The following is a 17,574-nucleotide window of genomic DNA, read 5'->3' on the forward strand; positions in this document are numbered from 1 at the left end:
AATTAAATAATACAATAATGCAAACAGAAAGTGACCAGCTATAGCTTGAGCTGGTGTCAAATCTAATGATCAAGGGCCGTGGGCCTTTCAGTCCTTGCTTTAGGCTAGTGCTTTTGGCCAGCCCAAGGCCCTTTTCACACTACTTACCTGCTCCTGGAACGTGGCGAAATATCGCGCAAGAAACGCGGAAGATAGCGTCTTCTCGCGAGAGTTTTGCGAGATGTCGCGCAAAACTCTCGCGAGAAGACGCTATCTTCCGCGTTTTTTGCGCGATATTTCGCCACGTTCCGGGAGCAGGTAAGTAGTGTGGAAAGGGCCCAAGATTATACCAGGAGACAGAAGAAAAGCTCTATGAGTAGTGCAGTTGACAGTCCCGTTCCACCCTCCCATTTTCTTGCATGTGTGAAACAGCCTCAACCTCTTGCAAGTCATCCCAGGTTAAAAACATCTTATTGAAAAGTGTAAATGTATACAACTGCCTCAGAGAAAGAACTGTTGCTGATCCATTATTGGTTTCTGTTGTCTTTCTCAGAGGTGCCATTATCAATAGCCTTTTCCCTCCCAATGATTTCTAGATAAACTTGGGTTGAAATGCTTGTTAAAGTAAAGCCGTGTTAGAATGTGACATGTTTTCTGTTTTCTTATGGGTTTGTATTTGAAATAGGAAGCCGTCGATTGTTTGGTGTAATTTTGGAAGCTAACATTTGCATCCTGATTGATACCTCCGGCTCCATGGACCCATCTTTGGAAGAAGTCACCCAAGAGCTTACCTCTCTTATATGGGAACAGCTGAGGAAGAATCAAACCAAGTAATGAGACTGCAATGGTTTTCTAAGTGAACCTTTTTGTTTTAAATTTTGCTCCTCGCAAACAGCATTAGAATCCCCTTTCAGGTGACTGGGTGCAAGACAGCTACGAAGAAAGACAACAATATATGGCAGAAATTTGACTCAGGACGAGAGGGAGGACTGAATGTTGCCTTTCACTTCTGCCTAATTAGCATTCTTAGAACTGTGCGTGAGCGATTCGTTTGACTGATGTTGAAATCTAGGTCTTATGTCAGATGCTTTGCCTTCAAATTCAGGGCAACCTGAAAGAGTCCAGTAGCACCTTTAAGACTAACCAATTTTATTTTAGCATAAGCTTTCGAGAATCGAGTTCTCTTCGTCTGATGAAGAGAACTTGATTCTCGAAAGCTTATGCTAAAATAAAATTGGTTAGTCTTAAAGGTGCTACTGGACTCTTTTTGATTTTGTTACCACAGACTAACACGGCTAACTTCTCTGCATCTAAGGGCAACCTGAAAACTTGACTTTCCTTGGCTCATTGAAAGAAACATCTCCCTTTTCAGGTTCAACTTGATAAGCTTTGCAGAAGATGTTACAGCATGGCAAGAGTGCTTGACAGAGGCCACAGATGAAGCATGCCACGATGCTGTGCAGTGGCTCTCAACGTTTCGGGCACATGGGAATACATCCATTCTCAAGGCTTTACAGGTTTGTTATGTCAGCAAGGGTGCATTGTGTACATGTTACAGGGACTAGCATGGGCATTCACATGGCAGAGATCCCCCTCACACCCAAAGCCTGTTTTATTGTCTTACAGATTTGCCTATTAATGACTGGAATGGCTAAGCTGAACCTCCAAGTTCAGAGGCAGTATACCTCTGAGTATCTTTTGCTGCACAACAGCAATGGGGAGGCTTGGGTGTCCATGCCCTCCAGAGGTCTCTGTTTCTCTAGCTGTCTTCAAGATTCAAATCCAATGGCACCTTATAGACCAACAAGACTTTCAGAGTATAAGCTTTCGAGAGTCATGAGCCCTTCAAAGGGAGCTTTGACCCCCCCAAAAGCTTACAGTGTGAAAATCATATTGGTCTTTAAGGTGCCACTGGACTCAAAACCTTGCTGTTCTGCTGCAGACTAAGCCAAGCTACAAGTGACGCCTGACACAGGTTGGACATGTGTCAGCTTACCTCAAGTTTTGATGGGAAATGTAGGCATTCTGGTCCTACAGCGTGGCTCTTCATTTAATTGAAGTTTACCCCCATCCCACACCCAGTGAAGGGGAAGGGGGGTGCCCGGCGAGAGCCCGATGCTTGCACTCCCCTCCCGATCGCATGTTCTCCCTCTCATAGACTGCTGCTCTGTAAACTTCAATTAAATGGAGAGCCAAGCTGCAAGATCAGGATGCCTACATTTCCCATCAGAACTTGAGGGAAGCTGACACGAGTCCAACCTGTGTCAGGTGTCACTTGTAGTTTGGCTCTAATATGGCTACCTGCCTGAAATGATCTCTGTCTCTCTCTGACTGAGAGCCAAGCTATAAGTGACGCCTGACACATGTTGGACACTTGTCAGCTTCCCTCAAGTTTTGATGGGAAATGTAGGCATCCTGGTCTTGCAGCTGTAATGGAGAGCCAAGCTGTAAAACCAGGACGCCTGCATTTCCCATCAAAACTTGAGGGAAGCTGACAAGTGTCCAACCCGTGTAAGGTGTCACTTGTAGCTTGGCTCAGAGAGTCTCCGTCATTCTCTTTCTCTATTCCCTCTCTCTGTGTAAAGGTTTGTAGAGTAATGAGGGCCTCACTTAGCATTTTTAAGTAGAAACATCAGGACTAGGAGGCCCTAATTTGGGTTAGGGTGGGAACTCTTCCATGTCTGCATGGTTTTGTTAACTGAAACCATCCTCCTGCACTGTAGTAGAAGTAGGGAAAGACAGGCATTTTCCTTCATGTATTTCTGCCAGATAATTTGGGAACTGTGTAGATTTTAAGGGATATTGAGAGTTTGTACTAGGGCTGAAATAAATGTTCAATGTCAAATAATTTTTCAGGGAGTCCTTCGAAGTGCAAAGTGCATTTGGGGGGAAGGTTTTTTCCTTTATTAGTTCTCTGATTTGCATCACGGATAAATATCAGTTGACGCTTAACGTATCTGCTCTGTTTCATCAGCTGATGTTTAGGTTATGCTATTCTGCTTTTCCAGAGAGCTTTCCTTCTTCAAGGCATTGAAGCTTTATATGTTCTGACAGATGGGAAACCAGACACCAGTTGCAGTTTGGTTCTCCAAGAAATTGAAGTGCTGAGGAAGAAGCGCGTAGTGACCATTCACACAATTTCATTTAACTGCTCTGACAGGTGAATATTGCTTTGCTAAGAAAGATGACACTTTTTTAAAAGTTATGTTTGACAGAGGGAGGGGGAAATGTCTAGAAATTTATTACTTGATCATATTTATTTATTGATCAATTTATTACTTAATCATATTTTTACCTTCCCCTCCCTCTAAGGAGCTCAGGGCAGCACACTAAGTTTTCCTCTACCAAATTTAACAAATTACTGTTGATTTTTATGTATTCTTGCCCCCCACCAAAAAACCCCTCTCTACTTCTCCACTACATGCTAAGCTAACCTCAAAATACTCTGAAATGTTTTGAAAAGCCTACTGTTCAAGAATTATTTTGTAAGCAACATTATTTTTTAAAAAAACTAAAATGTTGTTTGTCTTTATTGCAACAGGTTACCAAAAAAACCCAAAGTCTAACCACCACCACCCCCCAACAGCTGCTTATCCCTTGCCTTCTTCATATTAATCCTAGAACACAATTTATTTATTTAGGTAGAATATTCAGTTTGGTGCAGTGGCTAGTCGGTGGAATGATGATTCAGAAGACCTGGACTCAAATCCTGACTCAGCTGTGAAACTGAGAGTCTCTCTACATGAGGACGTTCAAGTGTAGGGAGATGCATTGTTAACCGGGAAGCATAGTTTAGAAAGACAGAGCCAAAGGTTCTGACAATTTCACCTCTGTACAAGAGGGTAGTTTAAAAAGACAGAGCCTGCGGAGATCGCTCCACAGAGGATTTGTTAATTTCATCTTCACCTCAGGGAAGGCTCTGTCAATTTCACCTCCCCTTCCCAGAGGTGACGATGAAACTAACAAACTCTCTGAGGAGCGATCTCTGCTGACTCTGTTTTTAAAACTACACTTCCCGGCTAACATTGCATCTCCCTACACTTAAGCATCCCTGTGTAAGATGTCTTGTGTAGAGAGACTTTGACTGCATGACTTTGGGACAGGCACAGACACACCTCCCTCACAGGACAGTTGTGAAGATAATGTGAAAGAGAGAACCATGTATACTGCCCTGAGCTCCTTGGAGGAATGGCAGGATAAAAATCTATTAGACAGTATTTCTCCTTTCTAAGCCCCAAAATACCAAACGTGACCTACGACAAAGGCTTAATGACAATAAAGCACTCTCATAGCTAGAAAAAAGAATAACTAATACTTAAAAATCAATCCACTAAAAGCAGGTGAGGTACAATAAAACACAACAACAACAGCAGCTGTCCAAAATATACAATAGCAGCCATTTAAAAGACCACTGCTGTCATCTTTGGAGACCCTGAATTGGGTAGCCCCCTTCTGAGATTAGGTGGGTGGCAACCTGGGAGAGGGCGTTCTCAGTCATGGCACCAAAACTCCGGAACTTTCTCCCCAAGGAGCTTTGCCTGTCCCCTCCTGTTGCCATCTTCCACTAGCAGATGAAGACTTTTTGTGTTTTGCTTGGTGTTCCCTCAATGATCCTTCCTTCACGCCCCAATGTTTTAACTATTACAAAAGTTTTCATTGTTATTTTTATGTCTTTGCATGCTTTAACTGTGGTTTTAATTGTGTTAATGATGTGTTGTCTCTACACAAGACATCTTACACAGGGATGCTTAAGTGTAGGGAGATGCAATGTTAGCTGGGAAGTGTAGTTTTAAAAACAGAGCCTGTGGAGTTCGCTCCACAGAGGATTTGTTAATTTCATCTTCACCTCAGGGAAGGCTCTGTCAATTTCACCTCCCCTTCCCAGAGGTGAAGATGAAACTCTCTGAGGAGCGATCTCTGCTGACTCTGTTTTTAAAACTACACTTCCCGGCTAACATTGCATCTCCCTACACTTAAGTGTTGTTTTAGTTGTTTTAATGGCTGTAAAATATTATTTTATTATGCATGTTTTAATTTGTTAGCTGCCTTGGTGACCCTTAGGAGGGCGGAGAGGCGAGTTATAAATTTTGTTAAATAAAAAAAGACCTGTAAGCAAGCAAAATGTCAACTAATTTCAGAGGCCTTCCAGAACAAGCAAGTTGGCCAGAAAAAAACCCTGTGACGGGTATCCACCAATTTCAGTTCTTGTAATGGGGGGACATCACCTGACCTCATTCTGCGTGCGTGTAAAAGTGGGAACAGCCAAAGCACAAACTTCTGTGTGACTTTTTATCATTGAGACTGAATGTACTTCTCAAAGCAGTGGCTATGATTAAAACATAGCTGGTCAGATAGATTGAAATGATTTCTTTAGAAGAGATCTGATTGGAATGCCTTTGGGAAAACCATTCCAAAGCACTTTATGTCTCTGTTTGACCTTCAACAGAGGAGCCAATGATTTTCTCAAGAAGCTGGCTTGCCAGACTGGCGGACGCTACCATCGTTGCCATGGTGATGTGGACGGACAGTTGGCAGCCCACCGGCTGCTGTCAGAAGGTTTCAAAGATGAAGATGTATGATCATTTAGCGCTTTCCTGCACACTGGATTTCTTTTTAAAACCATTCTTTATATTACCCTGCCCCACAACTTAAATCACAACTCTGCTGTGTATGTGTTTATTTAAATTTGAGGGTTTTTATAATATGCAATCCCATCCCTAGTTTAAATATATAATTATATTTATAATTCTGTCTCCCACGTTTCCCGTAGCTGATGTCTATGGAAATGTGTGCTAGAAACAAAAAGAACTATTTTTTAAAAATTTGACAAAGATCTGTTGAGAGAACATCTCCCACACAGCCCGGTAGTATTTTGTTCATGGGTTCTTTCAGTGGTAAGTATAAGTGTGATGAGATCTGGAGACTTAGAATGGCTGTTTTTGTTTCTGTATGGGTATTCAAGGTGTAATTGGTTATAAACCCAAGCACACGTTTTCTTTTAGGATCCAGTTTTCCCCTTGTTTGAAGGAGATGATTTAAAGACACTTGCCGGTGAAGTAGCAAAAGCCAGGAGTTATTTAATGCAAGCAAAGTCTTTTAGGTGCGTATCTTACTATCTGCATTGACCTGGATGGCCCAAGCTAGTTTGAACTTGTCCAATCTCAGAAGCTAAGAAGGGCTGGCCCTGGTTATTGGGAAACCACCAAGGGGACCCAGGGTCACTGTGCAGAGGCAGTCAGTGGCATCTCTGCTTATCTCTTGCCTTGAAAACCTTATAAAGTTGCCATCAGTTGGCTGTGGCTTGATGGCACACACATATTTTACTATCTTTCAGTAAATGGTTCAATAACCAGTTCTGTTGGTTTATGTGTTGTGTACGAGGCTACACACGTGCATGTCTTGGTATCACATTTTTTATTGCTCGTTCTTCTTCATTCGGCAAGTGATGTTCACAGTCAGGAAAAAAAGAATGGGTTGGCTCCCTGGATTTGTTCCCCAAAGGGTATCACTTTCCTATATTGGAAGAAAGCATCAGTGCTAGCAGAATGGATCTGCAGGATCCAAGCCAGTGTGAGATTCTCTTTCCCATTGTCCTGAAAGAATAACCAGAATGGAGTGACAGTGGCCGTTTCCACACGGCTTACCTTGTTCTGGAAAACAGCGAAATCTCGCACGAAATCGCGCAAGAAGACACAATAACAGCGTCTTCTCACGAGATTTTGTGCGAGATTTCGCTGTTTTCCAGAACAAGGTAAGCCGTGTGGAAACGGCCAGTGTTAACCAATTTTTGGCAAGGGAATTGTCCAGCTCACACGGTAAGCTACATTGGTCTGGTTTACCTCCACGAGGTAATAGAACGTACTGTGCCATCATAGGTCAGGAGGGAAGATCCAGTTGTTCAATGCAGTTGTGTTTTCAAAATCCCATAACATATTCCCTCCACTGCATAAATAGTAATGTGCTGCTCATATTTATGCCAGAGAAGAATTGTACTAATTGCCTTCTCATGCCCTTTTTTATTATTAGATCACTATTGGAAAAAAAGGATTTAGACCACAAGGAGCATTCTGCATAATGTTGCAGTCTCCAGGTAGGACAAAATGAAATCTCTGCTGAAAGTAAAGAATGTAGGTATCTTTCAAACAAAGTCGCCAGCTATATTTGGAGAACATCGGTGTGTTGTTATAAATCAATAACTCCAATGTTTTTAGCACTGTGCTGGCTTATTCTGGCAGATCCAAACTGGGAAGGAGTGCCCATCATTTCTAAAGACCTCTTGCAGTGGATGGCGCTGGTTCCAGGCTTACGGGGAGCTCGTCTTCTTGCCACTGCCTGTTCTTTCCCTTCTCCCTCTCAAGGCTCAATCCCCAATGCCACCCAATGGGAAAGGATGGAGTGAATGTGACTTGTACCCAAGGCTTTTTTTCTGGGAAAAGAGGTGGTGGAACTCAGAGGGTTGCCAGCACAGGGGGCAACTCTTGGCGGGAGGTGGTGCCCCTGGTACCACATGTGCGCCCGCAAAGTGTGCGCATGCTCCCAGGACCAATGACGTCACTTTGGGTCCTCTGGAACAAGGGGGGAGTTTTTAAAAGTTTAAATCGCCCTTGGCAAAAATGTTCACATGGCTGGTGGCCCCACCCCTTGATCTCCAGACAGAGGGGAGTTTAGATTGCCCTCTGTGCCACTCCGGCGCGGAGGGCAATCTAATCCCCCCCCCGGTCTGGAGATCAGGGGGTGGGGCCACCAGCCATGTGAACATTTTCAAGAGATTCCGGAACTCCGTTCGACCGCGTTCCAGTTGAAAAAAAGCCCTGCTTGTACCTCTGACTGCTAGTTCTTTTCAGAATGGGAAAGCAGCAATGGCCAGTCACTCTCTTGCAGCCTAACCTACCTGACAGGGTTGTTTTTGTGAGGGTAAAATGGAGTAAAGGAGAAGAATATAAGCCATTTCTCGATCCCCATTGATCTAGAAGATTCTCAGAGCTCAGTAACCTATGCTGTGGCCAAATCCTGCTCTTTAGCTATTAGAAAACGTAAACTTCTTTTAGTGGAAAACACAATATAACTTTTTATTCCCATTACTGTTATTCTATTTTAACTTTTATCTCTTTTATATCCTTGAGCTTTTTGTAATGATAGTATTCATTTATTAGACGGAACTGTATTAGACTGTATTGCTTTACACTGCTGGCTTTTGCTGTAATAGAATTGAATTGAATTGAATTGAATTGAATTGATCCCCATTGAGAAGAAAAGCTCAGGTGTAAATATCTCCAATCCATAATATAAGGGCTCTTGTGATTAAATATAATCATAGGTGCCTATGGGGTTGGACTTACCTCCTGAAGGTATTAACTGAAAGCACAATGTGCTTTCACAGCAGATTGCCTTTTGCAATGTTTCCAGGCTCTCTTTTGCTAATTGTTTTAACAGGATGCCAGTTGGAGAGGTAAAGGAGATAACAGGAACATTCAGTACTCTCTTCTTCACACACCTCCAAATCCTAGAATGAAAAAGAATGTGCTTTAATACAGTCCTTTCACAACCAATGCACTCCCTTCAGGTGGGGTCAGCAAAATTGGCGGCAGAACAAGTGACTTGGAAAAACCTGCCAGCAGCATGTCTGATTCAGTCTCAGCTTGCTTTTTTTTTATCTCCTTTGCTGAACTGAATGTCACACAACTCCATTTCAACGGGGCTTGCGCAGAAATTTCTTGTGGACTTGTGCAAGGTCTGTTCCCAGGAGCCAGTGTGGATCCGTCAGCGAGGTCCTGCTCAAAATCTAAGCACAGATGGATAATTCCCTGAATCTTCCAGCGTCTGTAGGTTTGCATGTGCACGCTCCTTGGATTTGAAGCTGAGCTGAGAGGTCACAGGGGGATTCTTACAGTGTACAGATCTAGGGATGTGGCACCAGAAATGGCCCCGGTCAATCCACTGTATGTCAAAGCCTTGGAATTTCAAAAGAACTACATCATTTCCCCAACTGGTATTTTGAATAATTTTGGGCAATTGACTGCTCTGTATGAGAATTTCCCACCCCATTTCCCAGTTGAATTTCTCTCACCAAAGAAATAATGTGGGAGTTTTGCCCACTGTCCTCAAAGTAATTTTCTCTCTGCTTTGGGAATAGTCTTAAATATGTTTGGAGTGTTAGACAACATGAATCAACTCATTTATTATTTTGGTTGTGATTTACGTTATTCAAAGCAGCACACATGATTATCTTGTGAAGTTCCCTTTTTATTCAGTATTGATTTGTATGGTGTGAAGGTGAAGAGTAAACTTTTTGCCCTGAGAGAGTTGTACCAAAATAGCTGAATGAAACACCTGGATATCTCCCAGAATTACAACTGATTTCCAGACAACATTGATCAGGTCCCCTGAAGAAAACAGCTGCTTTGGAGGTATTATACCCCCCCCCTGAGATCCTTACCCTCCCTAAATGCTGCCCTCCCCAGGCTCCACCACCTCAAGTCTCCAGGAATTTTCTAGCCCAAAGTTGGAAATTCCTCCAGGAGTTTTCCAGTCATTATGTCATTGAAACGCAAAGCAGGTTACACAGTGTGAGTCAGTACAGTCAATTCCAAAGCCATTCCAATAAACTAATTGAGAATATAAACGCAAATTTGCAAAGCTTTTAAAACTAGCAGGTGTCTAATACAGAGTTGAAGAAATGCTAAACAAAGCATAAACAGTTCTAAGACTGATATATTAAACAACATATAAACTATCCAGTAGGATCATACAGCAACAGACAGTACATAGAAGTAAAGTCTATAGTCCCTATTCCTTATGTATCTCTTTGGGACTACCTCCCTACATTACTCTTATTTGAGTAAAAAGCCCTTTTGAATAATTCAGTTTTGCACTGTTTTCAGAAAGCCAGGAGAGCGGGAGCTTTCCCGACCTCTTCAGGTAAGCCCCAAAGAATGCACGTGCGTGGGTAGCTGTTGATTTTGCCCATGTGCAAGATCGTACCTGCGGAAGACTGTTAATTTAGAATATTTATATCTCATTTTTCTCATGTACTTTCCCTTCATGCCAATGAGCTCCTGTGTCGCTTTGTTTTCTGTGTGGACAGAGAAATTAGGGCAGCTAAGCAACTGCCCAAGAAGCAAGATTTGTTATTTCCAACTTGATTACAAAAAAAAATTGGTTGCTCAAGGAGAAAAATGCTTAGATGTTTCCCTTCCCCAGTGTTCTGTACTAGACAAACAGATAGATGTCTCCGTTTGTGTCCTTTATATCAGCCCAATAGATAGAGAAGTAGAACTTACTTAGATAGATCTTATCATGCTATGTTGACGCAATCTAAATAGCCTTTACTTTGTGACTTGCTTTGAAAATAGGGAATGTTTCTTAAGCAACCTGCCAAATGATCAGTTCAACATAGCCCAAACTAATGAGCAGTTCCTTGTCTTAAATCTTTCATGAGAGATTCTGTTTCCCTTGGCTGCCCCTTGCTGTGTTTTCCATTTGGCTTGCGATAGTCTGGCCGGAGCAGGCATGGTAAGAATGCTTTCTGGTGTGTGTGTGTGGTGGGGGGGGGTCATACCATCCAGCTCACCAGTTCTCCTTGCAAGATCGGTTTTCTGTGCTTCTGCCCGCAGAAGTGAAGCAGGTGGCAACCAGTGACGAGAGCCAAAACATTTCAAGCAAATGGATCTGGAACAATTTTGAGATTTGAGGAGGGGATGGTCATGGCAACTACTTGAGAGGATGGGGCTATCTTGGAAGAAGGAAGTGGGGGGGGATGTGGAAAGAATCTTCATTCCTCTGATGGGGTGACATCACCTGTGCCGTCAAGATCGCTCTTGCCCACCATTCATATTTTGTACACAGGACCCAGCAGAGGTTGCCTGCTGCTCTCTTCTGTATCCAGCTGGTGCAGGTTTTAATGAACCTACATAAGCCTAAAGATTGTAATCTTATAATTATTTTGCAATTTTATATTACACAGGCATTATTAAACATGATCTCTCATCTAGGAATGATGCAAGATTGACATTGTTACCCAAATAGCCAGTATCCTAATCAGTGGTGGGAATTAGCTTTAAAGAGTTAAGGAAGAGGGGGTAACTTAGATTCTCCAACTATGTTTGTGGTGGAGAATAAGTCAGGCAGATGTTCAACTAGAAAGGTTTCTTTTTAATTAAAGAGAAATTTTAAAAAGGCAAACACAAGATCACACACAGCACGCATACAAGGCTAGCTAAGAAAATCAGGGAGGAAAGGGAGAGAAAGCAGTTTAGGGAGGGCGATAATTACTAATCTTGAAGATAGAAGTCCACAAAGACAGCAGCAAAATGACCAGCATTTCACACCGAAGAGTCCCAAACAGATTTGGGGGTGTATGGCGGGTCCCAACACACACTCACTGGTGGCCAGGGAGTTAAAGGGCAAAATGCTCCCTGGGGAAAGCTGACGTCTTTGCCCCCAAAATAATAACTTCATGGGTTGTCTGCAGGTTGGACAATAAGTTATGAGAAGTTGGATGTTTTCTATCTGAGGTAGATGATAAAATGAAAACATAATCTTTTAAGCACTGGATGGGAAAAGCTACCAGGTTTGCTGAAAGCTTGATTAGGATAAGTGGGGGCTGGGGAGTAAGATCGGGCATTGACGAGATAAGTCAGGAGTTTCCTGGAAGCCTCATTGTTCTAAGTTATGCATCTCTTTCTGGGGTGTGAGGGAGCATCAGTCAGCTGCTCTGACTCACACTCTAATAAATTTTCCAGCCTCCCATCGGCTGGTATCCACTTTGAGGAAAGGGTGTTTATGATATTCCATCCATAAACTGCCCTCTTAGCGTGAGGAGGAGTCTGACTGCTAACAGCATGTGCCCATAAAACAACGTATGGGCTGATTTATGGTCCAAAAGGAAAGGCTATGATGATGTTACAAGAGTTCATGCATGCATGCACACATTCAGATGTTACAACCAGGCAGCCTTTTGTTGGGAAAGAGTTTTCGAAAACAATCTATCGTGAATGAGCCCATCCACCAAATATGTCAAACACCAGGAATGAGTTTAAACACTTGATTTATTTAAGAAATATTAAATGTGTTCAAATGTAATTGACCAATCCCATCAGTGCATCAATCCATCTCAAAGGGTTGAATGGGCTTAAAGTATGCAGGGCCGGAGCTTGGGTTCCCGGCACCCAGGACAACCCAAGTCTGGCTGCCCCTGCACGTGCGCACAGCGTGCACGCACTCCTGGCGCTGCGTGATGACGTCACTTCATGATGTCATCATGCAGGGCGGCGTGCCACCAGAGGATTGGCAGCAGCACTGGCAGCTGAGAGGCTGCCCGTGCCACTTGCCTGTCCCGCTGAGGGGGCGGCCGGCTTGCCGCACGCTCCCTGTCCAGCGGGGCAGGTGAATGGCATGGGCAGCTCTCCATGCCACTCGCCCAGCAGGACAGGGAGCGCACAGCAAGCTGGCTGCCCCCTCAGCCGGGCAGGCGAATGGCACAGAGAGCTGGGAGGCCGCCTGCACCATTAGCCTGCTGAGCAGGACAGGGAACGCACGGCAAGCCGGCTGCCCCCTCAGCGGGACAGGCAAGTGGTGCAGGTGGCCTCCCAGCTCTCCGTGCCATTCACCTGCCTGGCTGAGGGGGCGGCCAGCTTGCCGTGTGCTCCGTGTCCTGCTGGGCAGGTGAATGGCACGGGCGGCCACTCAGCAGCTGCGCCCAGCGCCCCCTCTTTGGCAGCGCCAGGGGCAGACTACCCCCTGCCCCCCCTCGATCTGGCCCTGAAAGTATGCAAGCCTGTAGCATTGTCTCTTGCTCTCTCTATAGTATAGCAGATCTCAAACTTTCTGAAATAGGACAGAGTTCTAAACTTACTCTACTTACTTTTGGGGTTCTCACTCAAAGTAACTCCAGACTACTTCCTTCCCAATATAAAATTCATTTTATCGCTCCTGTTTGTAAAGAGTAATAAAAAATAATACAATTACAATAGAGTTCATGTTCAGATGGTAAGCCATCTGCTCCTGGTGGTATCTTAGAAGAAGGAAGGATGGTAGGAAAGAAATGTGGCAAAAATCACCATGGCGCTGATCTAATGGTGTGACGTTGCCAAAAGCTTGAGTGCTCTCTGCTGGGGGCTTCATGGCTCCTTCCTCCAGCCCTCTCCTTTCTGCCAGTTTGTAGCTGAGTTCCTGTACGAGGACAGAGGGCAGTCATAATAACTGAAATCTTGAGGTGAATTCTTGAGTGGAGGGCATTTCTCCCCAACAAGAAAGGGGTGGAGGAGAGGACAAAAGGCCCACTTTCCCCATGAAAAGGTGTGTGATTTTTAATTGCACAGATGAAAACCAGATCCAGTTAAATAAGTAAATGATCTACTCACTACTCAGAGTAGCTGGCTATTGACCTAGCCTTGGCCGATTCCAGATGACTAACCTTAAGGCGCTTCATGCCGTCCTCTTCCGGATCGTGACGGGGAAAATGCGAAAAATCGCGTTTCCTCGTGCGAGTTTTGCGCGTCGTCGCGCAAAACTCGCACGAGGAAACGCGATTTTTCGCATTTTCCCTGTCGCGATCCGGAAGAGGACGGCATGAAGCGCCTTAAGGTTAGTCATCTGGAATCGGCCCTTGTCAGTACCCAAGTGGGGACTGAAGATCTCCCAGAATTACAGTTTTCCTGGAGGAAATGGTTGCTTCAGAGTGTGAACTGTACAGCTTTATACCTTGGTGAGGTTCCTCCATCCCCCAAATGTTACTGGAATTGGTCTCCTTGCGAATAAATAAGTGGGGAAATTAGCAAGAAAGTAAGACAGCTGTACGAGAGACCTTAACCGCAGGATCTTATCACCAATAATTTACAGAGTCCTTTCCCAAGGATATACACACATGAAGCCGGTGTTCTTAATTAAAAGGTAATTTTTATTCACAGGGCAAATGCATAACAACAACAACATTTGATTTATATACCACCCTTCAGGACAACTTAATGACTACTCAGAGTGGTTTACAAAGTATTATTATCCCACAACAAAACACCCTGTGAGGTGGGTGGGGCTGAGAGAGCTCCAGAGAGCCGTGACTAGCCCAAGGTCACCCAGCTGGCTTCAAGTGGAGGAGTGGGGAATCAAACCCGGCTCTCCAGATTAGAATCCTGCACTCTTTTAACCACTACACCAAACTGGCTCATACACACACAAATACACAAGAGGCCTAAAAAAAGCAGTGGCGAAGGTGGGATAGATTTGAGGGTTTGCAAGGCAATAATTACCTATCTGGAGAGCAGGGGAGTCCGCGGAGGGAGAGCTTCAAATGCTGGTGTTCTCTATGCTTTATTATTATGCTTTGCTGAACTTGCAAAATAAAATTCCAGGGACATCACACAGAGATAAGCTACAAGTGACGCCTGACACAGGTTGGACACTTGTCAGCTTCCCTCAAGTTTTGATGGGAAATGTAGGTATCCTGGTCTTGCAGCTGTAATGGAGAGCCAAGCTGTAAAACTAGGATGCCTACATTTCCCATCAAAACTTGAGGGAAGCTGACAAGCGTCCAACCTATGTAAGGCGTCACTTGTAGCTTGGCTCTCACAGTCCCTGTTCCTTTTGGTAGCCTTCTTATTCCTGAGAGCCAAGACAGACTACATTTGAGGTAAGATGCTGGGAGAGTTCTCAATAACGCCAGTGGTGGACTTTATCTGGCACATCTTTTTGCCATAAGATGTCAGGTGAAATCATTGTTGCTGCCTCTGGAGGGAGAAGGCATAAAATGAGTTGAAAACACAACTTTTGTCTTAAAAATGTGCCCTTTTTTTCACTCTTTCCTGGTCAAAACCAACGTGTGCACACATTAACCCTGAAGTAAGGCAGTGCATATACTGGGTTGGATCTAGGGATGCGGGAACGGAAAGGTAGAGTGCATTGACCACAGTTCTGCTTGCGCAAGCCATAGTAAATAAATATTTGGCGATCCATCTATGTTTTTGAATGAAACTGTTAGGCTATGGATGACAGGCTGTGGCAGATAGATCCCTGTACCATTGCAGCAAGGATCCAGGCTCTTGGTTAAATGGTTTTATTCAGAAATCAAATCATTTCCACAGATATGTCCATATTGATACTCAGAAACAAGGTAAGCTACTAGGATCAATTTGACAGGAATGGCAACATGTGGGAAACCCCTTCCTCTTAACTCACACATTTACTTCTTCCCCCTCCCATCAGCCAAACAGGACTTTTGGCGCAAACGCATCCTGAGAATGTCTCACATATTTGTTCTATCAAGTCTAGACACTGAGAAAGCAGGAGATCAAAGTTGTAACATAGCAGTGCATGGGAGTGAGTGGGGTACAAGGTCAGAAGCGCTGAGAGTTTCTACAGTCCGTTAGATAAGACACCCGCACCTTCTATAAGCCTGTGAATGCCAAACAGTTATGGCATTGGTAATATGACATCAAGTTACAGCATGAAACATTGGTTCGGAACAGCATCACTGGTTCAGCATGAAAATAATGGCATGGATGGGGCACAGACATGACAGAAACAGCAGCATGGGACCCCTGATCTGATTCAATTGAAGTTGGCAACAGAAAACAAGAAATCAACTCTTTCAAGAGTATTTTTGCTGCTGTTTTTGCTCTAGCTGTCAGAGTTGGAAACGCTTCAACCCATCCAGTTAGTTGGTCCCAGTTGTCAGAGCCTGTTTAACCTTTGTACAGCCATGTTTAATCCTGTAGTATTTAGTCTTCTTTCCCTCTAGGCCCCAGCACCTGCAAGGAGCCGAATCCATGGGAAAGGAAGCTGTCTTATCTGTCTGCTCGACCTTGGCCAGCTCCACGTTCCTCTGAGAAGCTTTGCTGTGCGAACTCAGAGGGGAGGCTGGGCTTGGGGAGTGTGAAATGTAACCACTTTCGTTTTATGATTCATTCCTATCAACACTTTGGTCGGCCAGGATCTCTAATCCTGGATTATGTACATCTGGACTTGAACGCTGTCTTTCACAATAAACCTTTTGAAATCAAAAGACCTTGTCTTCTTGCAGAAGGGAGTGAGGCAGACTACCAGGTCTGTAATGACATAGCCTGACACCAGTTAGTTGGTCCACTGTCACCAATAAGTGTTTGTACCCTTGCTGAGGAGATATATTTGAAAAGTCAACCTGTATCCATTGGAATGGAGTGAAAGCATTTGTTTTTAAACAAATTGGGCAATGTGCCATTGTCTTTTCAGTTTCCATGTATGGTCCAGGTGCTACAATATATCTCAGCAACATATCAGCTAAGGCAGTTCCACCTGCATGGGTAGCTTGGTGGAGTTGGTTTAGTATCTGAACCAGCAACCATCTAGGTACATAGATTTTTCCTCCTGGAATAACCCACCATCCTTTGTCATCTTTCTGGGCCACATGTAAATGAATAACAGATCTACATTTCATTTAGTTGAGTTTGGGAGTTTATCAGATGAAATATCTTGCCATGTGTCCAAGGCCCGATGCGGCGGCCTCGGACTGCGGCTGCCCCCGCCCCTCCTCCGACGGAGACTCCGGCCCCACTCACACAGCAGCAGGGGCCGAAGAGGAGCCAGGAGCCACGGCAGCGGCAGGAAGCCGTTGTGCCCTCGCGGGCCCGCCAACCACCGCCGCACCGCCGCCGGGAGCTCCGAAGGGCCAGACGGCTGGTGGTGGGAGAAGGCACCGGAGGATGCGGCCGGCAGCGCGGCCGCGGCGAAGAAGCCCCGCCAAGGGGAAAGGCCGTGGCTGGCCAGGCCGGGCCGCACCGGGCCACCGGACACCAGCGGAAGTGCACCAGACCAGCCTGGGTGGCGACCGGAGGCAGCAGGGCGGGGAAAGGGGCCGGCCTGTCCAGGATTGGAAGGCCGCCCCGGAGACGACGGGGCCTTCCAGGCAGGGACAGGAAGGGTCGGGAGGAGATCGAGAGAAGACAGAGGCTTTTAGCCCGAGATTGAATAAGGGAAATTCAATGGTAGACGACTCCTGCTGTGCAATTAATGAATTTATTGGCAATTGTATGGAGGCTTTTGAAGAAGCGTGTTTGTAGCGAAACGGGATATTCAGCCGGGCATACCCGTTGCCATTCTCCTGTCGGGAGGAACCCCCCCCCCCAGCAGGGGTTCGCTCTCTGTACGGTCATCACCACCTTGGGTGTTTATGGTATTGCCTAATCAGTAAAATGACATTGGAAACAAAAATTGGTTGTTCTGCAACGGTACTTTATTGGCTTCTGCGGCGGTTTATTTCGTTGTGACCGTTCCCCACTCTTGGCTTTTAGCCCCTGTTAATGCCATCTATACTTGTGGCCATCATTACCTCCAGTGGCAGCAAATTCCACAATTTAAAGAGGTGCTTTCTTTTATCTGTCCTGGATCTATTGCCCCTCAACTTCACTGGGTACCCCTGAGTTCAAGTATTACAGGAGAGGGAGTATAAAAGTTCTCTATACCAACTTACTCGATCCAATGGTTAATGTTATAAATCTCTCTCATTTCCCCCTTCAATCCCCCCCTTTTTACAAATTGGAAAGCTTCAGATTTCTTAGCCTTACCCAATACTTTTGGCACATTCCCAACTTCAGCTGTTTCCCCTGGAAGAGGGATTCCAACTCC

The 17,574-nt window shown here is 44.8% G+C and overlaps 1 protein-coding gene across 1 annotated transcript in view; it reads left to right on the plus strand.

Annotated features, from left to right (window-relative positions):
* The window catches only part of VWA3A (von Willebrand factor A domain containing 3A), a 46,163-nt gene extending 37,005 nt beyond the window's left edge, over nucleotides 1-9,158 (plus strand). The window contains exons 28-34 of the mRNA XM_054993673.1: nucleotides 665-809; nucleotides 1,352-1,496; nucleotides 2,988-3,139; nucleotides 5,426-5,552; nucleotides 5,982-6,079; nucleotides 7,006-7,069; nucleotides 8,413-9,158. Coding sequence (XP_054849648.1) covers nucleotides 665-809; nucleotides 1,352-1,496; nucleotides 2,988-3,139; nucleotides 5,426-5,552; nucleotides 5,982-6,079; nucleotides 7,006-7,054 — 716 coding nt within the window. The 3' untranslated portion in view covers nucleotides 7,055-7,069; nucleotides 8,413-9,158. The remainder of the gene's footprint in view (nucleotides 1-664; nucleotides 810-1,351; nucleotides 1,497-2,987; nucleotides 3,140-5,425; nucleotides 5,553-5,981; nucleotides 6,080-7,005; nucleotides 7,070-8,412) is intronic.
* The last annotated feature ends 8,416 nt before the right edge of the window (nucleotides 9,159-17,574 follow it).

This window comes from Eublepharis macularius, chromosome 12 (assembly GCF_028583425.1).
Source record: "Eublepharis macularius isolate TG4126 chromosome 12, MPM_Emac_v1.0, whole genome shotgun sequence".
NCBI lineage: Eukaryota > Metazoa > Chordata > Lepidosauria > Squamata > Eublepharidae > Eublepharis > Eublepharis macularius.